The sequence below is a fragment of the Lactuca serriola genome, chromosome 2 (genome assembly GCF_051521515.1).
Source record: "Lactuca serriola cultivar US96UC23 chromosome 2, Lser_US96UC23_V15, whole genome shotgun sequence".
NCBI lineage: Eukaryota > Viridiplantae > Streptophyta > Magnoliopsida > Asterales > Asteraceae > Lactuca > Lactuca serriola.
In genome coordinates this window covers 187269854-187291551 of record NC_136409.1, presented here as the reverse complement: position 1 = coordinate 187291551, position 21698 = coordinate 187269854, and the positions used below count along the sequence as shown (strand labels likewise).

The window sequence follows — 21698 nt, the reverse complement described above, 5'->3', positions numbered from 1 at the left end:
GTTTTTTTGTTAATACAAATAACATTACAAAATACACATACCAAAATACTAACAACTTCATTACTAAACCTACACTTTATATATAAGGACTTAAACAAAAAAAAACCCAGCTAATAACTAGGTAAAGCTTCAATTTGCGATTTTGTTCTTCAAGTTTCATCATAAACGCCATACAATCACAGTCCTGGTCATAATCATTCACTCATCCTATGAACTTGCATAATGGTCCCTGAACCAATTAAAGTAGATGAAGAATTAGGGCAAAATTAGAGAAGACGAAGAACGAAATTGAAATCATTAACCTTACCTTTACTGTACAAGCATAATAGAGTTTCCCAGGGTTTCTTTTGCTATAAGATGTGCGAATCACTGCAGTGGCTCCACAATTGCATTTAATATCGATCATTGTTATCTGTTTGGAAGAAATCGATTGAACGAGGGGAAGAGACGAACGAGAGGATAGCAGAGGAAAAGAGGGTTGCAGTATTTTATAAGATTTAAGGTGTAACGGCATTAAGAATGGACACAAACCCTGAAAAGACGAAAATGCCCCTGCGTGCAAGGCACGTGGGTAGCTTAAACGGAAGAATTTAACAGTTAACGTGCATAGGGACTAACCGTGCAAGATAAATAACAACGAGGGACTGCACGAGTTAAATTTTGGAAATAGGGACTAAACATGCTTTCTGGCATTTGCACGAGGGACCAACGGTGTAATTTACCCTAAATTAAATAATAAGGTATTTTCAAAGTTTTTAGGAATTGTAGCTTTTAAATTTCTAAAAGTTAAATTAAAAAATCGTCTGAAAATGAGTTATAAAGTTTTATTAAAAAGACTTCTATGTGTTTCGAATAATTCAATGCTTTGTTTATTGCTATGTATGTAAATTAATAATTATATTTTTAAAAATAAAATTGCATGTAATTCTAATTCATTAAACCGTTAAAATTCAATAATATAAAATATAGTGTTTTGACCATTGTTTCGAAAACATGAAGAACAAAAATAATCAACATACAATACTTTAGTAACTATTAAGGTGTTGTTTGTTTTTTGGAAAAAAGCTCTTCAAACCTCTTATTGTTGCGTGGCGCAGCACACACGCAACACTTTTCATCACGCAACACTTTTCATCTCGCAGTTGTTTGTTTTTTTAGAAGTCTTCTGAGTCAAAAACCTCTACGCGTGCTCTGTTTGGCGCAACACTTTTACTGCCTCTTCCAACATCTTCTTCTTCTTTTTTTATTGCTGAAATTTTGATTATATGTTGTTAAAATTTTATTTCACTTTTTTTTTTTCGTTTATTCTTGTTGAATTTATTTTTTGTTTTTTTATATTCAATAATGATAATTTCTTGATGAAATATCATTATTTTTTACTAAAATGTCTTTATTTTTTGTTGAAATATCATTATTTTTTACTGAAATATCATTAATTTTTACCGAAATGTTATACATTATTAAATTTTTCGTATTAAAAAGCTATTTTCGGTTTATAAAATTAGTTTATTTTAATTTTTTAGTATCTGTAGCAGTATGCAGATGTTAAAAAACAAACACGCTTCTTATTACAGTCTGCAGCCGTTTGGTCCACCTCTTCTACTGCAGAGGGTTGCAGAGGTGGTCCGTAGACTTCATGAATTTTTGCTTCAGAAAATCAAACAGCACCTAAGTCTAAAACTGGTTCTGATATGAAAGTGGGGTTTGATGAATATAAAGCATACTCCTTCGATAAAGGAGATGACAATCGAGATTGATTGGTGCAAATCCAGCTAACCACTAGACTTTAAATTTTGAAAACCCACCCCATTAGTAAGGTTACGGGGGAGTGGCGCGGTTTTACCGTACATTAGCCATAGTTTTAAGGAGGAACACAACCATCTGACCACGGTTTCGAGTGCGGTTTGACTGCATCTGATACATGGAAGTCATAGTCTCTCTCTCCTCCTTTCTTTTCTTCCAACATTTAACGGTCTTTTTTCTCTCATATAAAATAACCTCACAAACCTTATTTATCCAAACATAAATTCAGTTCTTATATCTTTCTATATCTATTTCTCTCTAAATCACTAGAAAATGTCGTCATCTTCATCTTCCGAAGAATTTCAGTTTATGTTTGATGTTGTTGTCTGTGCTACTAAAATAGTGGAGTAAATGTATAACGCTTTACACAACGATGAAGCCACAAGTGCGGAACAGAGAACACGAAGATATATTCAGAGCGACCGTGAAGCAGCCCAACAACGTTGGGAGCAAGTCTACGTTCACGATAATGCCACTTTTCAAGGATACTACTTTCGAAGACGTTTTCAGAATGTTCAAACCTTTATACGAATGTATAATCGAAGATTTAACGAGGGAGTGTATTTTTTTCCAACAACGTCTCGATGCTAGAGGTACACCCGATTTCACTCTCTTATAAAAATGCACATTTTCACTTCGTTAATTAGCATATGACACCTCTCCTGATGTGTTGGACGAGAATTTAAGGATATCCGCCAGGACCTCATGAGATAGTCTACATTATTTTTGCAAGTATGTGATTAGGATTTATGGTCTAAAATATTTACGTAAGCCTACACACAATGACATCTTACAATTGCAAGTTCATCATGCTAGCGTACATAGCTTTCCTGGAATAAAAGAAAGTTTAGATTGTCTATATTGGCCATGGGAAAATTGTCCTACCTCATACCATGGTCAATTTACTCGATGTGATCATGGTCAACCAACGGTCATACTTGAAGTGGTGACTTCACAGGATACGTGGATTTGGTATGTTTTTTTTGCTTTCCTTGGTTTGCTTAACGACATCAACGTTCTTAATCCTTCACCTATATTTAACAACACATATGATGGTCATGCATCATATTCTTCATTTCAAATGCATGGAATGCCATATAAGTATCGTTATTATCTTGTTGATGAGATCTATCCTAAGTATGTTGTGTTTGTTAAATCATTTTCATGTCCACATGATTTCTAGACACAATAAATTCAAGAGAGTTCAAGAAAGAGCTAGGAAGGATGTCGAACGGGCCTTTGGAGGTCTTAAGAAACGTTGGTACATACTGAAAAACCAACAATTATTTTCAGCGAGTGAAAACTTAAAGAAGTCATGTACGCATGTATCATATTGGATAATTTGATTATTGAAGATGAAGGAAGACCGATGTGTGCATATGACGAGCATAAAACCAACCCCGAGACACAATCAATAAAAATTAGTAGTGAAGAGTACATGGATAGGAGAACAGAGATACATACCATTGAAACATTTCACAATCTTCGCATGGACTTATTGGAACACGTCTACGGGATTCAACACATTAACCTCAATTTGGATCCCCTGGATGACTCAGAAGATGAGCCCTCGAATGAAGACTTCATGTAGTATGTTTTATTTTAATTATAATATATTTTTTCTTTATTTGATGTGTTTTTTTTAAGTTTGTAAGTTTATTTCTAGTTTTTTTCTAAGCGTTTTTGATTTTTTTAATGTAATGTTATGTTTTTTAAGTAAGACAATGAAATGTTTTTTTTTTTATTTTGAGTAATGGTATGTTATGTTTTTTTTTATTAAAAATGAAGTATTTATCTGAATTAAACTGTTAAAAAAAATATGGCACCACTCGTTGAGTTTGACAAAGAACCACACTTTTGTAGTAAAATCCAACATGAGGTTTACATGGTTGTGGATGGAGTGTCGTAAGAATAACGTCACTCAATCCATATTAATTAACTAACACAACACAAGGTATTTTCAGATCATATATTTTAAAGTATTGGAATCCTTCCATGTAGCAGATGATCGAAATTGATTACCACAATATGTATCCATATGAGCAAATCCAACTATCCAATGGACTCTCAACAAATTGTCGACCACAAGAGACATACGGATGAGGGAGTTGTCAAAAGATAGGAAGGAGAGATTAGTGTTTGTCATTATGTTTCTTCTTTAATTAATGACCACAAACATCCCTAGAGATTAGTGTTTGTCATTATGTTTCTTCTTTAATTAATGACCACAAACATCCCTTAAATATTTATATTGTTGGGTAAGGTTTTTTAAGTCTATTCGAATCAACTAATAAAGTAAACTTAGTCCATTAATAAACAACAATATTATTTTTTATTGTTTTAGTTAATAAATAATATATTTATCGTAAAAACATATTATTTATTTTGGATTTTTTATCTTTTAATATGTGACCCTATAACATCACCGATTATTAGCAATATTTTCAACAAAATTAGGTATATAACCACAAAGGTTTCAAAAACTATTACATTATCTATCGATTTCATTCGGTGTTGGATAACAGTTAGGCTGGACGGAGAGGGGTGCGGGGAGAGAGGGCGGGACTCTTCCCGCTCACCGGAACACCATATCGTCAGTGGGGGAAAGGGTGTGCGAGAAGGAGGTGGAGGAAGGGCTGCCGCAATCTCTCTCTTCCTCCTACCGGTAAGAATCCGATTTTTTGTGACTTGACCGTTTTTTAACGGTAGGAAATTAAAACACACACACACACACACACACACACACACACATATATATATATATATATATATATATATATATATATATATATATATTTGGTTTCAACGGCTATATGCCAAATTTATTTATTTTTTAACCTCTACAACATCTATAAATACCCATACCTTCAAACCCACACTTTTTTCTATCAATTTCTCTCTACTTTCTTCAAAAAATGAATTCCGACAATCAAACTTCAATCTCTGATAGAAGGAAAAAACCCAATGTTTCGATTTTAAGCACCCCAACTTGAAACATTTTCACTGTCGATTCATCACAAGGGGTTTATCGTCCCAAACTCGATGCTCCCATTCAATATCCACTACAATTCTGATACCAAAATGTTAGGCAATATTACCCGATCCAAGTTCCAAATGTAACTCCTAACATGTTCTCAAACTTTGTTGTTTTGCTCAATCAATATTCGCCTAATCAACCACAAACCCAAATCTCACTCTTTCAATATCAAACCCAAACCCAAACCCAAACCCAACCCCAATACCAACACAGAACTCTCTCAATCTCAACCACAATACGAAAACATCGATGAGTTGGATGAGAGATTGTACAGGAAACTCAAATCACACCAACCCCCAACGCTGCAAAGGAAAAAAATGCAGGGGGGTGTTACACAATCGGGAAGATATAGAGCGATACCATGACTTCCACAAGAAGAGCTAATTGTGGTAAAAGCTTGGATTGACATTTCAGAGGATTCGAAAATTGGAAATGCACAACCGGCAGATCATTTTGGCTTTGCATTCTAGAGAGGTTTCGGGCGGAGATGGGAAAAGGTGACGAGTACCGTACCAATCATCAATTAAATTCAAAGTTTCGAGATATAGCGAATGCCATTTCAAAAATGAACAAGCTATACAACAATCTAAAAACCCAACGGATAAGCGTCCAAGGAGATGAAGAAATACTTCAAGAAACTTTGCATTTTTATCTAGAGGAAACGAGAAAATCATTCAAGTGGCACGATTGTTGGAAAGTATTGATTAAAAGTCCTATGTGGAAAAAATACGAGCAATGGTTTATATTTGGAGTACAACAATAAAAGTAAATGAAAACGGGCTCTAGTAGTTACACAAATTCTTCCGATGCTCGGGTCGGTCTAGATTTTAAATGAGGAAGACGAACTCGAGCTAGAAGAAATTGTCTGGCCAATGAGTAGGGACAAAGCAAAAAAGAAGGGAAAGGGGACTTCTTCAGGTGCATCGGATTTCAGCATGGACGCGGACAAGATGCGGAAATTATCGGAGACATTTGATCGATATAATCTTAATTTCGCTGAACGTTTGGCGTTCGACAAAGAAAAAAGGAGCGCGCAGAGAAACAAGAAATTGAGGATATGAGGTTCTTGTTGGAAAACACCGATCATATATCAGGACCGGCTCTCAAGCTCGTTTTGAAGAAGAATGAGAAGATTATGAAAAAAATATTTTCTGTAGATCATTATGTTTTTTTTACAATGTAATTAGTCAGTTTTTATTTTTTTTTATTATTATTTTTTTGTGTGTGTGTTTTTCTAGTTCTTTAAATCTTAGTTGTTTTATGTAATTTGTATTTTAATTAATGAAGTGGTTTTGTAACATCCCAAAACTCAAGGCCAAAAATTTTGTTTTTAATTAAGTTATTACATAAAACCCAAGTATCAATAATCAAAGCATTTTATCATAAAACCATATGAGAGTGTAATCCCAAAGATCTCATATGCGGAAAACATAGTGTGATGCACTGCAATCGTGTCGGCTCCTTTCCTTTGCAAACAAAGTACCTGAAACCAAAACTGTAAACCGTAAGCACGAAGCTTAGTGAGTTCCCCCATCATACCACATACCACATAACACCATCGGTATCTTTCAACCGGTATCTGCCATCGGTATCTTTCAACCGGTAACCGAGGACTATTTCACCCCTACCACCATCACATAATCATATATCATAAACATACTGATCACATACTAACATCATAACATATCGATCACATACTAACATCATAACATAATGATCACATACTAACATCATAACAAACAGATAAGCATTGCCTGGGTTCTGAATACCCCTTCGGTATCTTTCAACCGGTAACTGCCATCGGTATCTTTCAACCGATAACTGTCATCGGTATCTTTCAATCGGTAACCGACATCAGTATCTTTCAACCGGTAACTGTCATCGGTATCTTTCAACTGGTAATTGGGGACTATTTCACCCCTATCAACAAGTCATAAACATATTGGTTCCATGATAACATAACATAAACATATTGAATCACATAATGACATATCATAACCATACTGGTCACTTAATAACATATCATACATGGGTTATGTTTACCTCTTCGATATCTTTCAACCGGTAACGGCCTTCGGTATCTTTCAACCGGTAAATGGGGACTATTTCACCCCTACCACTATCACATAATAACATATCATAATCATACTACTAGGCATGCATGGGTACTATCTACCCCTTCGGTATCTTTCAACCGGTAACTATGGGCTATATCACCCCTACTACTACTAACACATATGTCATAGCATCCTAGCACATAAAGCATATCAGATAACAACACACCAGATAATTATCACAAAGATAATCATCTAACAAATAACTCATACTAGTGGGTCGGCATTGTGGCCGTAGAACCACTCATACTGGAAGGTAACTCACCTCGCACTATTGAAGTCCCGAAGACTCAACCCCACACTGCTGACCTCCCGTAGACTCAACTCCAGCTGCTGGATGACAGATTCCCGGTCTGTCAATATCAAAACGTTACCCAATTAATAATTGGGTTCCACTTCATAACCATAAGTACATGCTTTAGGTAATTACTACATTACCCCTATCTTGGCTTATTTAAGCCCAAAGCCCAATCCAAAGGCCCAAAAGTCCAATTATGGCTCAAAGCCCAACATATGGCCTAATTTTCCAAATTGGGCCCAAACCTTTACATGGTCTCATTCTAAGGCCCAACATCATATAATCATTAAGGCCCAAACAATGACCCATCTATGGCCCAATTTTCCAAATTGGGCCCAAACCCCTTACATGGACCTTAACCTAGGCCCATTAAATATTCTAGTCCATTTGTTTGACTTTGGATGGCCCATTAATAGCGCAATTATCAAGGCCCAATAGAAGGCCCAACAATGCACCCATGTGAAATTAGGGTTTCACATGAAATGACGATTAGGGTTAAGTGTTTCTCACTAAACCCATTAAGGACTTAATCCATTAAGTCCATCATTCTTCTAATTAAGTCATATGGTGTGATTGGGCTTAATCACACAATTCCATTATTCCAATGGCTCACAAGTGGGTCTCAATTAGTCCAAGCCCATAAATCCAATATTAGGGTTTTCTAAACCCTAATTAAGGTTTCCAACCCATCTTAGCCCAATAGGCCCATTAGTTAAGTCCTTAGACCCATTAGGGTCCATTAAGCCCATTAGACACATGTTTGGGCTTTTATGCCCATTAAGCCTCATTGGGCCCATTAGGTTTTAGTCCCTTGAACAAACATCCCCAACTAGCAATCCCAACACAACTAAGCACACCGCCACCCGACACGGCGGCTGGTGGCGGCAGCCACCACCCTACGGTGGTGGTTTGAGTTCCACTTCATTATTCCAAAATTTACAATTTACAATGAAATACAAATGAGCACACACTACACTAACTAATACACATACACGACGGTGCATGGCAGCAGCCACCACCTCACGGTGGTGGTGGTGACTTTTCTGTGAGCTCTGGCTAAACACAACACCCAAACACATATTGTTAATGGAGATACAACCACACACACCTAATCACGAAGTAAAGCACGCACACAGCCGCATCCCACGGTGGCTGGTGGCAGCAACCAACGACGCAGTGGAAAACCCGACAAAACAGTTGCAGTGGCGGCGGCTACCTGGCAAAAGGGGCGGAGGAACACGTCCGAGGGTGGCAGCGTACCGCCATGGCGTCGTCTACAACACCCTTGGCCTCGTCAACAGCACCAGCAACGACGATGGTGGTGGTTTACAACCACCACAGCAGCAAAACCCACTCGATGGCGGAACATCGAGTCCTTCACGATGGCAGAAGGCAGGAGGAGGAGAAGAATAAGAAGATACAGTGGGACGGTGGCGGTGACACTGACATGCTTAAAGTCTGATGACGATTCACGGCTTCACCACCCGCCGGAGAAGGCAATAGCAAGGTGGAAATGGCGGGGTCTAACGGCCGGAGATGGCGGCTGCAACTTGCTTCTCTCCGCTATTGACTGAACCACATCATCACACGATGGTCTCCGTCTTCAGCAGCGACAGAAAGACGCCATGGAGGCTCGGTGGTCGGAGAAACAAGGGGGATAGGGTAGTGGCCGGCGGTGGGAGGCATAAGGGGGGAGAAATGGCGGCTGCAAGATGGGGTGATGCTTTTAGGGTTAGGGTTCTCTTACTCTTATATACCAGCTCTCACACGAGTTTCCCATAATGGCGAAAACAACCCCTCACTTCCCTTTTTGTTTAAAAAACAATCCAATATTTACCCTTTCAACCCCAGCATTATAAATCCATTACAACTCAGGTCCAATATTTACCAAACATCCCCTTAGCCCCAAAATCTCTTTCAAAAGAAGTCCCAACAATTACCCAATAGCCTCACTATCCTATAACTCACCGCCTTCGATCCTTCCTCAACCCTCTTCGTCTCCACCGCTTCTCCCTTTTTCTTCATTACCCATTCATCTTCTCCATTTGATACCTTCATCGACATCCTGCTATTTGGTCGTGAATCGTCTTCATCGACATCTAACCCCCGATATCAACACCGCTTCTGACTCTGTTCATCTTCTTTGGTTGCAGCAGTTTTACTCTACCCATTGTCTTCCATAGAACAATTTCTTCATTGAGATGTTGGATGAGATCGAGAGGGAAGAGGGAGAAGCAATAGCGCACGTCGGCTTCAACGTAGTCGAAGCCTAAAGATAATAGTTTTTTGTGGGGGAGAAGCCTGAAGATAATAGTTTTTTGTGGGGGGATTGGGCTTTCCATAGAACACCACCACTTCGTATCTGTTTCGTGCCCTACCCATCGCCGTCGTGCGTCTCGGTTGGAGGAATCGTCTTCTCCTGCCCGTTGTCCTCAATTATAATCACATACCTGAGATTTGCTGCACCGATTGGAAAATGAAGCAGATCGTAGGCGCTTATGTAGATAGATGAAGGAAAGATAGGAGGTGAAGCGGTGGGCAGTGGGGATCGAAATTGCAGAATAATAGAATTAAAGGTATAGGATCAAACACGTGTCTACCAGTGTCAGAAGCAAAAACGGAAGGAAGATGCACGTGTATAGGTATGTGATTATAATTGAGGACAATAGGCAGGAGAAATGGATAATTCACTATGTGGAGTCAGTTTCTTTTTTCTCATATTCTAGAGTTTGTCTCTTACTTAGTTGTTCGACACGAACAGCTACCGCCATTGCACCAGGGAGGGGAGCAGGTGAGGCTGGTGGCAGAGATGGTTCAACCGGCCGGAATGATGGGTGAATAATAGGCTCACATCCCCACCTTTTTCTACATATGTTCGCTCAAATTCTCGCTGCCATCATCACAGGAAGTAGTAATACACACCAAGGTATCCCCTTTTGCAATTTTCCCAATTTCGTCTCCCCCATTTCGTCTCCTTTCTGCCTCTGGTTGTTGATGAGAGTGATTCGCAATCAGCATGAAAGAGGGCCAACTTCTTACGCAACAGTAGTTACCAATCTCGCTCAGGTTCGTCGCGTTTTCCAATCTTCCTCTATTTTCCTTGAAATTATTCGAGAAAACAGATTGAATTTCAGGAATATGCTTTCATGTCGTTGGAATTTTTAGTTAATTTGTACTTAGTTAACATTATCGAAGATTTTGAGTTACAATTGGTATTTTTCAATATGAATATGGAAACAAATTAACCGATGTATTTGCATATGGGCTGATAACCTCACTTCTAGGTAAAGTCATAAGTCGTTGTCTTCATATTTCATATTTCGCATGGGAAAGTACCGGTTTCCAAGCTTTGTTCCATGAAAAGGTTATCAGCCATAGGTTGGCGTAAAATATCTTCCAAGGTATGTAATATGTTCAGAAATTGTTCTAAACAAAAACTGTTTGTCATGTCATATATCTGATACAGATTGTTGGACTCAATTTTGCAGGACAAGCCAAGTAGTTTTGAAGTTTCCTTCAAAACCGTTAGTTTCTGCATGAATCAACATTGTTGCAGCAAAAGAAAAAAAAACAAATTTGATTTTCCTTGATGTTTTGGAAGACAAGGTTAAATAGATTATTACAATCTTTTATGAGAAATGTAACACCCAAAGTCAGATAGGCCAAGAAAGGAAAGGAAACCCTAAGTTTAAGGGACGACTCGTCGAGTCCAAGGAGGAACTCGGCGAGTCCGAGCGGGATCTGGGTCAAGGAGTAAGTAACCGACTCGGCGAGTCGGCCAAGGAGACTTGGCGAGTCTGGTCTGAACGAGGAAAACCCTAAATCCGGGACTTGGAGCCTATTTAAACGTCTCATTCTCTCCCCTAGGGTTCCTTTACTGCCTCTTTCACCCAGAACACCGAACCCTAAGCCCCATTGTTGCTCATTCAAGCTTCCAAGCCATTTTTGGGTGATTTGAAGGAAAAAGGAAGAGGGGAATCATTGAAGCTTCAAGGATTGGCCTTAGATATGGAGTTTGTGGAACCTTTCTGAGTTATTGAAGGTACTAAGTCGTCTCCTTCATGTAGATCTATTCTAGTTGGGAGTTTTGGGGCTTTTTAGCCATGATTAGTTATCCATTTGAGTTAGAAGCCAGATCTGAAGTTGCTACTTCGGATCCAAGCATATTTTGGCCTTGTGAAGCATAAACTAACTGCCCTTGGGCTGATTATGGAGCCTCCTTGCCTTAAACCCTAGTTTATGGTGTATTTAGCCTAGATCTCCTTCTCTACACGTAAAGTTTGCAACTTTACGTGAGGAATAGGCTTGGGAAGGGTAGATCTATAGTTTGGAGTCCATGCATAACTCAAAAGTCCTCTGCATGTATGAAGATCTGAATGGACACGGTGAGTCCTTTGAGTGGACTCGGCGAGTAGCATGAAGATTAGGAGCAACTCGACGAGTGGGATGAACAAATCGTTGAGTCGGATGAAGATTGCCTTGTACTCGACGAGTCTGTTCTTGGACTCGGCGAGTCAGGACGCAAAACCCCCACACCCTTCGAGTTGAGACTCGAATCAGTAAGTCGAGTGGAGACTCGGTGAGTTGGACAGGTCAGGACTCGGAAATCGGTAGACTCGGCGAGTCGAGTCGCGAATGGAAGGATTCTGAGCATATGAACTCGGCGAGTCAGTGGGTTGACTCGGCGAGTAGGGTTGACCTGGAATGTTGACCTTGATCAGGACTTTGACTTTGACCAGCATTGACTGGGTTGACTTTTGGGGGTCAATTAGACTAAGTGTTGTATTGATATTGGTAGCTCGGGGAGCTAGTGGAGCAGGAGTTCAGGAAGTTGTCGGGATCAGCTAGAGGGGCTATCAGCAAGTTCAACAAGTGCAGGTGAGTTTCCTTTTTGTGTGAATGGGTCTACGGCCACAATGTCGGTCCATGTAGTTATGAGTAGAAGACCCGGGGGTTAGCCCTAGGCACAGTATGCTAGTATGATATTCAAGACGAGGTCCAATGATAGCGAGCGGGTGCCCAAGGAATGGTTTATGTGATAGTTTATACTTGTTGTCTGTGTGATACTTGTATGTGCCTGGTAGGGAGGTAAGTGTGGGCGAGGTCCCGTAACTCACCAATAGCAGAGTGTGGATGGTGTTCCACATCTCATTAGCAGCAGATCAGGGTAAGGCCCAAGTTAGGGAAGGAGTGAGGGTGGGCTGGGCCCGTACCTCACTATCAGCAGGAGTATGGACGGGGTTCCATGACTCATCAGTAGCAGGAGAAGGGCGAGGCCCAGAGACAAGCGAGGCCTTAGGACAAGATCCGTTGGTTTGTGTTTCACTTATGTGTTGTGATATGTTTATGTGCTATTATATGTTAGCGGGAGAGGCCCTGTGATAGGCGAGGCCTAAGTGAAACAGATATGTATCCGAGTAGGGCTTGAAGCCAGGCGGGGCCTGGAGCGGCGGGGCCGTTGTAGTGGGCGAGGCCCGAGGTAGGGGCGAGGCCCAGGATAGCGGGCGTGGCCCAGTATGTGCAGTATGTGGTTATGCATGGTATGTGGTAGGGTGGGGAACTCACTAAGCTTCGTGCTTACGGTTTTCAGTTTTGGTTTCAGGTATTTCCGGTAGCGGAGGGAAGAGCTCGGGGTGATCGCATGACACACACCATAGATTAGACAGCCTGGGAATGTTTACTCTGATAACGAACATGTGTTTTTGAAATTAATACTCTGATTATGTTTTGGAATGATGACTTTGCTTTAAGTAATGTTTTATTAAAATAAATTTTTAGTTTTGATTTTTGGGACGTTACAAGTAAAGTCCACGCATTTGACTTTTTCAAACTCTACCACTTATTTGGATAACATTCTTGAATCATAGATTATCAATGCAGCAATATTCAACATAAATAGTTCTAAGTTCCAACTAAACATCATTGAATTATATAAAAAAAAATCCTATTTAGCTTAGAAAATATATTACTTTTTAGTTTTTAGTCATTTTATCCTCAAGTTATTTTTCACATCTTTTTTCTGATACCTATGTGCAATTGCAGCATCTTATCTCAATGTATGTGATTAAAAACTCTTAACCATCATAAAAAGGCACACGAAATTGGGTGGCAACATTGCAATAAGTTATTGAATTAGTTTATAAAAATTTAACAATTTCATTGTAAATTAGGTTACTGATGTATGCTTTTATCCTTTACTTGGTATTAAGGGCTCATAAAGAGGGTGTGAGCTCATTACCTGGATATATTTATGGATTTACCCTTGGGTTAATTTTCGCATAACCTAAATCTGTAATATTTGCAATTTGATGTTACGGATTCTTATAAGGCTAAATACAATAAGTAGCATCCTACTTTCACTCTTTCTATATTTTTCTTATTTTATTAAGACACTGTATAACATCTTCTTGAATGTTCATTTCAGATTTTAGCACACAATGGGATGGAAAGCAGCTCAGAAGCTCATACACCACTAGAAGTTTTTGAGAGGAGATAATGTAAAACAAAATATGTTATTCTTTTATAATAATAATAATAATAATAATAATAATAATAATAATAATTGGCACTCTTTACATTACTTTTTTGCTGATGGATTAGGTAATGATTATTAGGGGAAAAGACAGGGTATTAAACGTGTCATTCGCTCTCAGAATCGTGTTATTGTTGAGGGGAAGAAGTTGGATAACTTAGAATTTAGTACTCTCATATTATCTATAGTTTTATTTTATTTTTTCCATAATTGACCTTTAATCTTTAATCTTGATAAATAGATTTGCAGGTAAAGAAGCATATAAAGCAAGGGCAAGGGCACGAAGGTGGAATTTAGCATTTCTCATATTTTATATTCAGAAAGATCTTGATTTTTACTGTCTCTTTTCTTTTTCTTTCTGAATTTGAATTTCAACAAACCATAATTCCATCTCTTATTATCTTATATCATAAGAGGTCAAATTTGAGTTTGGAAATTCCACCTGATCTCTTTGATATTCGAAAATCGTTCGAAACAAATTTACCTTATTGACTTTGTTATGTTCTTAAGTTGAAATTATCATTGATCTTTAGCTTAAAGCAAATATTCTTTGCTAAATTTCACTTTTGAAAGGTGGATAGATTGACCTTTAAAATAGCCAAAGCTAGAGTTTTTTTGGTTGAAAATTTATGTTCTTTCTCTTTTTCATGACTCAGGAGAGATGAAATCGGAAGAAGAGTGCATTTACAACAGAGAATTTCAGTCAATGGTGGACGGCAGTGGCAGTGGCGGCGCCGATGGTGAAGATTACGGTGGAGGACAATTTAGTGACAAACAGAGAAGATTAAGTAATCATCAAGTGAAATCACTGGAGAAAATATTTGAAGTCGATAACAAACTTGTCCCATAAAGGAAAGTGAAAGTGGCGCAAGATTTGGGTTTGCAACCACGGCAGGTGGCGATTTGGTTCCAGAACGGTTGTGCATGGTGGAAGACAAAGCAACCACATACAATTGTACTTACTGAAATTTGGGCAACGGTATGCATCTAATTTGTTAAGCAATATGCACTTATTTTTGTTGTCATTTGTTTTTTAAGTAATAAAACAAATGCAAGTTCGAAGCAATATATGCGAGTATTCACCGGTTAATTGTCCCATTTCCTTTATTTTTTTATATATCTTTTTTAATTTTTTTGTTTTTGATATTAGATTATTGCTTAACTCTTAACTATTGATTTAAAGTCTTCTTTTGATATGTTGCTGATATTGGGTTCAATTGTGTTCTTTTCATCTTAATCTTTCCATTAATTGGGTAGAATTGAAAATAGTCAGGGATGTTTTTAAAGTTTTTTATTGGCAGGTATAATTACCTTTCTACCCTCTGGATTTTAAATGTTGGTTTGTTTTATGGATCTAGCTTTTAAATACTTTTATAACATACAGAGTGAGAGTCGAGGTGGTTCGACACTTACCTACAAAGCTTTTTAGTAAAACTCCAGAGGATGCAATCCCCATGTATCTGAAACAGCTTCACCAACAGAAAAGCAACATATCATTCCTTCAGTTTTCTTAATTTTCATAATCTATTATAAAATGTAGACTTGAATAATGCATTGTATTTACATAATATGTGGCCTTTTTCATGTAGGGTTTAGATGGGGTTGGTGTACAAATGAATTTAAATTGAATGCAAAAAAATGATTACTAATAGTCAACTGATTTTTAGAAATTTGTATTGAAACATTGTCCATATTTTTATACTGCTTATGTTTGTTTTATAGGGTCTTCGTATTGGCCATAACCTAGCCTTAGCCATTGCTTTATTTAGTATTCGAGAGGTAATACTTTACTTTTTTTTAACAGGGTGTTGCTTTCGCACTTGCTATTTACTTTGAAACACAAAGGGGTCATTATATTATAGCATACTACAACATATTTGTATATTTGTAAATGGGCGAAACGTAGACAATAGCAACATACTTTATTGTAGCTACCAATTAGAACAATGTACTATACTTCCACACAAAAGCGACACCTTCCGACCCCGGCATGCGGGGGTCACCTTTCTAGTTTATATAAAAAAAGTTATAAATCATCAAAATCAGTTATTTTTATTATAAAAAAAAGCGAAGGAAATTTATCACACCTGGTGAAGAAAAAAATAATCGTGGTAGAAAAAAAATGAGAAAGGTTTTCACGATACACCCTCCATCTTTAATCATGGATAATTTATCACAATGTAACCTCTATGTATATCCCTACAAAACCGAAACAAAAGTTGCTAGACTAATCATGACCTAAATAACTCCCTTCAATATTTGGACAGTGGACTTTTTCAAATTTCTTTTAATTTACATACTAAAAGTCAAACTCATATTCACTCCAACCAACTAAAAACTCAAACCCATAACTAATTCTATTATTAATTAATTGGCTTTTCAAATTTAATAAAATATTTATTAAATTTTTTATAAACAAACTATTTTATTTTTTATTCCATTTTTCAACAATAAATAATACACAACTTGTATTAATTATTTATTCCATTTGGTAAGTAATAAATCCATGCATTATAAATATTATTATTTATTTATTCATTAATAATGCTCTTCATCCAGATATCCTACCTAGTAAATGAAAATACTTTTGCCATTTGTCATCTTCTTCTTCATTTTGACAAATATCATTTTATAGGATTTTTAAAATTGTGATTTTCTACTTGTCATTTTTTTGGGGATTTCAATTTTCTTAAAATAAATTTCCAAGAAATTCTAATGGGTTATATATATATATATATATATAAGGTTATCATTTTATTAATTTGATAATAAATTTTCATAAATTCTCCAAAAGATTTGATTTCTTTCATAAATGCTCCAAAAGATTACATTTTATTATTGAAAAATATTATTTTATTAAATATTTAATGTTTATATATTCATATTAAATTTTTATTTTTAATAAACCCGTGTAATACATGGATGTTACACATAGTCGATTAATAAATCAACATAATCGTTTCTTGAGATCTTGCAAAATAGTTGTCACACTAAATTGTCTCAAGCTCTTGGAAAGCTCACCAACACATAATCACCAAAGTAATCTTGCATGAACACACTAAATCCACTCGAGAATCGTAACATTATCCATACATCATATAAGGCTATATGATGGGGTGGTATTTTATCATGGAGTGAGTCCTAAGCTCAAATTTGATTGCTATTTTCTACCTCGAGACGAAGTTGGCTGACAATTCTGGAATTCAGGTGTCTTTTTTCTCTTCATGCGTTTTTTTGATTGCCTTTTTTGGGTCTTGGGTTGCTACTTGGTGTTTGCAAAGCTAGTGTCACTCTTTCATCACTCTCTTCATGGGATGTATTTGGTTCAAACGAAATTGGTGTTGTTTATTCCTGGTCTTTGTGCTAACTTTGTGTTGTCTATATATTTCCTGTTTTCTTGTTGTACTCTAAACTCTATATTTTGTCCAGTTTCCCATCGGCTATTTTTATTTTATTGAATCCTTTTGCACTTCAAACAAAATACAAGGATACATAATGATGTATAACTCTCCAAAGATCCTATTCTAAAATTCGTGTCAACATATACTTTAATATATTGACTGCTTTCTCTTTATTCTCAAAATGATCGATCAATTATATTTCGGACGAGACTTAAATTTACACCCTCGTAGAGGGCAGCAGACACATTCTTCTTGTTGGCTATTTTTAGTCTCGACAACATCATTATAGGCCCAGTTATATACTCATTGGTCAACATATTAGTCCAACTTGTCCAATTTATTTATGATTTGGCAAACTAATTAATTGTTCCACAAACAAATGAACAATCCCATTTAATCATCTCACAAAAATGGTCCACCTCTTTGAGTCCATTTTACAAATTACTAACTAATCTCATTTAACGCAATTTCACTTCCACAAAGAACCAAAAAAAAAAAAAAAAAACAAAACAAATCGAGCAATAACCGAAACCGATCTAGAAAAAAACAATTTTTTCAAAAAACTAAAACCGGTATATCTGCACCTCTAACCCCACACCATCACCCAAATTTTATTTTATTTTTTTTATTTTGCAATGGTATCCAGATATTCTCATTAGGCTCATTCCTTATTATATAATCAGTTTTAGAAAACAATCTACAAATGGGCAGGGATGTATAAATTAACACATTACACTTTCATCTTTGTATGGCTAAAGTGATATAAAGATAAATGATGTCTGTCTCAAGCAAACGATGCATAGAAAAAAGCTATTTCTATTTTGGACTTAAATTGATCATCCTAACAAAAAAAAAATTACCAATTTTACCTTTCCGTTTAAAACTAAATAAAAACAATTATTTAGTCATAAAGACAGTTATAAATAACTAAAGTTAAAATATTATGCTATTGTTTAAAAAAATCTTGATTTTATGAGAACATTTTATTTAATACCTACGCTGGGCCTTTTTGTTAATCTTGAGGTTAACTTCATATCTAGAATTTGGACTGCATAACCACAAAACATACTAAATTTCTTGGATGTGTTGTAAAGCCTAAGATTGGGCTCCAAAGATTCGAATCTATTTCTTATACAAGGAAAATGCAAACTTCAAACCTAATGCAGAATCATAAAATCATCATTAGCAAAATTTCTTCATTCACCAAAGAGTGCCAAAAACTCGTGCATTTCCTAATGGAACGTATTGACCAAATGCTTACAAACAAATTCATTAAGGAAAATAATAATTAAGAGTTCAAAAACACAAACAAACAACACAAAACTGCAACTTCAAGATTATCTCATACCGATTACCATGGGGCTAAATATTCATGTGGATTGGATCTTTTTCTTCTTCTTACTTGAAATTGGAGCAATATCACTTGCTCCAATTTCAATTGACATTCTCTTTGTCCTAAACATAATGAAATCACACTTCTCATGTCAGAAAGAAAGAATGGTCAAACTTCAAATGGTACCAAAACAGTCGAAAGGAAGCAAAAATAATACCTATTAGAAAGCTCATGTGTCTCATTGCTCTCTTTAGCATCTGAAACATGTTCAACTACCCAAACATAATTTAGGCAAAGTTACATTTGGTTATACTGATACATTATCTTAATCCAAATCTTGAAAAACAAAGAATTATGTATATAAATATACCTGCTTCGTTTGCATCATCACTTTCTGGATCATTTTCTGATTCTGAACCAGAAGCCCATCGATCTTTTCCATCATCAAAGTCCCAACGGTCTCCTACTGGAGGCATCCAGAACTCCATTTCCTCTGATTCACTATCTTTTTCTTCTGGATCCCTCACTTCAGAGATGATCTTACTAACATCTTCCTCCTCCATTTTCTTCTTCTTCTTCTTCTTCTTTTTCTTTTTCTTCTTCAGACCATCTTCTTTGCTATCTGAGGCCTTTTCTGGTTTCTCCTTGTTTTCATCTTCCACCATATCGTTTGATGCTTCTTTACCAGCTTCAGCTTCCTCTTTTTCTGTTCAACATTGATCATACTTAATATTCGAAATTTCACACACACTCAGGATACAATCAAATCAAACAATCCATGAAAAATTTGCAAAAGGTCATTTCAGAACCAAGCAGAGCACAAACCTAACATGTTGAGGAAACGTTTCCCATTGATATGCTTCCATATATGTTCCTCAATTTTATTCACAGTATGCCCTGTTAGCTTGCAAATTAGCTTAGAACTGTCATACAGCGAAAAAGGACGTAATCAGAAAAAATTAAAGAAAGGGTTGTATCAAGTTCATTGAGTAAAACTGTAAACCCTAATTTTATTTAACAAAAAAAGGGGAGTAATGATACCGGCAAAGAGGGTCTTGGTTGAACATATTGAGAGGAGGCTTATTACGAGCCAAGGCGGAATCGATGAGTCCGAGACGGCAGTGCTTGGTAAGTGCGTAGGATTCCCTGGCATCAGCCGGCAATTCGTGGCCGGTTTCCACGCATTTGTACCTGCCGTTTTCGAGCTTTTTGAATTTGGGTTTGCCTAGCAGGAATTTACCTTCGATCTCTTCTTCCTGTTGGTTTTCCTTGTGTGGCAGTTGTTTACTTTCACTGTTCTTCTTCCCCATTAGTCAATTCACAAACCTCACTTCTCGATTCCTACAGTGTCCTCCTGTGGACTACCCGTTCTTGATTGTAGAAGAGAGTCTCTTCTAGGGCACACGAGTGTCACCTTTCAAAAATCTATAAAGACATATCTTAATAAACGGTCCCCATAGTTTCTTAGAATATCAATTTTGGTATTTTTTTTTCTAAATTATTATTATTATTTTTGTATTTAAAAATGGTGGTAGTTTAAATTTTTTTGATAGATAGTGTTTATGGTCAATACTGTCGTTTTTGGTCCGTTAAGTTCAAACATACGAAGGAAAAATCATCTTTTACAAACTAAGGGACCGTTCATTAAGTCTACTCTAATAAATAAAAATGATTTTGTCACATGTCCTTCTTTTATTCAATTTACCACATGTCATTTTGTTATAATTTAAAAATATATTTATTTTCCACTTGTCATTTATTTCATTTTTCATATCTAATATTTTATTAATTAGTTTCTATAAATTAAACCTACCATAATGATATTAATTTCAAATTTTAAATTTTAAATTTCAATTTCAATTTCAAATAAATTTACAGTTTAAACATTTGTTTTTAACATTTTGTTATAATTAACCTCTTTAGTATACGCGTCTGATAACTAAACAATAATTTTTATTTATTTATTTTTTGCATGTTTTTTTCTCATAATTTTTATTTATTTCAAATTTCGAATTCAAATAAACTTCTCATTTAATCGTTTCTATTTAACATTTTGTTTTAATTAACCTGTATAATATACGGGTTTCACAACTAGTTTTAAATAAAGAAAGAAAAAATATTCATAAATGGTCCTTATAGTTTTCCAGAATATCAAATTTAGTCTCTATTTGAAATATTCTTATAGTTTTAATTTCTATCATGGTTGGACCATAACTCATATGAAATGACTTTTTGTTACCCTTTTTATATTATTTTTCCATTTTTCATTGGAGTAATTAAAAATAAATAAATAAAATGTTGCCCTACCCCTATCCTACCCAAACCCCTCTCTTTCCTGGAAATATCCATCTATAAGACTATAAGAGACCATTACTACTGATCAACGCCACGTCACCAGAACTTCGACTTCACTAGACCTTCACCGCCACCAGACCTCCGTTGTTGGAGCACTTGCCACTCAGACGTCTCTTACTCTCTTTCCTTCTTCCACTTTAGTTTTCGACGGTAGCATTATCTAATATGAAAACCTTAAAGTTAACAACAATGTTTTGCAGATCCAAGGTTCTGATGGCGTTGAAATTAGTATATTTTATATTTTTGGTTAAAGTCATAGTTTTTAACGGGGTAAATTTAAGTGAATCAGGACATTAGGTGCATAATCTATGTGGATTTAAGAGGTCTTTGAATTTGATTTTAAAACAAATTTCATTTTTTAATAAAATGTTTAGTAGTTTATTATGGAGTACTAAACAACGTTGAAAGAAAATAAAAAATGTTTGGATTAGTTGAAAGAAAATAAATAAAAAATCGTCTGGATTATTTTATATATATGACAAAACGCTATAAATTGATAATCACTATTTGGGATATTTTCAAACGGTTGTGTTCAAAAGAGATAGAGACAATGTTGAAGATGCATCAAAAAAAAAAAAGATGAAGTCGATATTGTGGATGCACAAAACACACAAGCAACCAAAAAAAACAGACATTAAAGATGTAGTCAATGTTGAAGATGTATCAAATACAAAGGAAAAAGAGATGTTGTCAATGTTGAAGATGTATCAAATACAAACGAAAAAGAAAATGAAGAAGTGGAATTATAGAGATGGTGCAAGGGAGACAAAAGAGAGGAAGAAATCGATGGAGCATAGGATCAATGATGACGATCTTTTGGTTTAA

The 21698-nt window shown here is 36.1% G+C and overlaps 1 protein-coding gene and 1 long non-coding RNA gene across 3 annotated transcripts; one reads left to right on the top strand and one right to left on the bottom strand.

The window, feature by feature from the left end:
* Positions 1–13819: 13819 nt before the first annotated feature.
* Positions 13820–15753, top strand: LOC145087769 (uncharacterized). Its single transcript, XR_013700874.1, has 3 exons — positions 13820–14070; positions 14441–14763; positions 15507–15753. It is a non-coding gene; the product is annotated as an uncharacterized LOC145087769 (long non-coding RNA).
* Positions 15754–18367: 2614 nt separating this feature from the next.
* On the bottom strand, positions 18368–19943 carry LOC145087768 (uncharacterized). 2 transcript variants are annotated; one of them, XM_079025831.1, is made up of 5 exons: positions 19560–19943; positions 19344–19441; positions 18889–19224; positions 18736–18775; positions 18368–18640 (listed from the first exon to the last, which is right to left on the bottom strand). In XM_079025831.1, exons 1-5 carry the CDS (start codon positions 19826–19828, stop codon positions 18556–18558), a joined length of 828 nt encoding a protein of 275 aa, XP_078881957.1. In that variant the 5' UTR covers positions 19829–19943; the 3' UTR covers positions 18368–18555. The 2 variants fall into 2 exon arrangements, with proteins under 2 accessions (XP_078881957.1, XP_078881956.1); XM_079025830.1 differs by having other exon boundaries at positions 18736–18790; positions 19560–19942.
* Between the last annotated feature and the right edge of the window lie 1755 nt (positions 19944–21698).

What these genes read in the sequence shown, in the direction of transcription:
- LOC145087768 (XM_079025830.1), bottom strand. Translation starts at nt 19,828, where the DNA reads ATGGGGAAGAAGAACAGTGAAAGTAAACAACTGCCACACAAGGAAAAC. An exon ending in ACGTTTCCTCAACATGTTAG is followed by an intron (nt 19,225 to 19,343) that starts GTTTGTGCTCTG and finishes AATGTTGAACAG; the next exon opens with AAAAAGAGGAAGCTGAAGCT. An exon ending in TGATGATGCAAACGAAGCAG is followed by an intron (nt 18,791 to 18,888) that starts GTATATTTATAT and finishes ATGTTTGGGTAG; the next exon opens with TTGAACATGTTTCAGATGCT.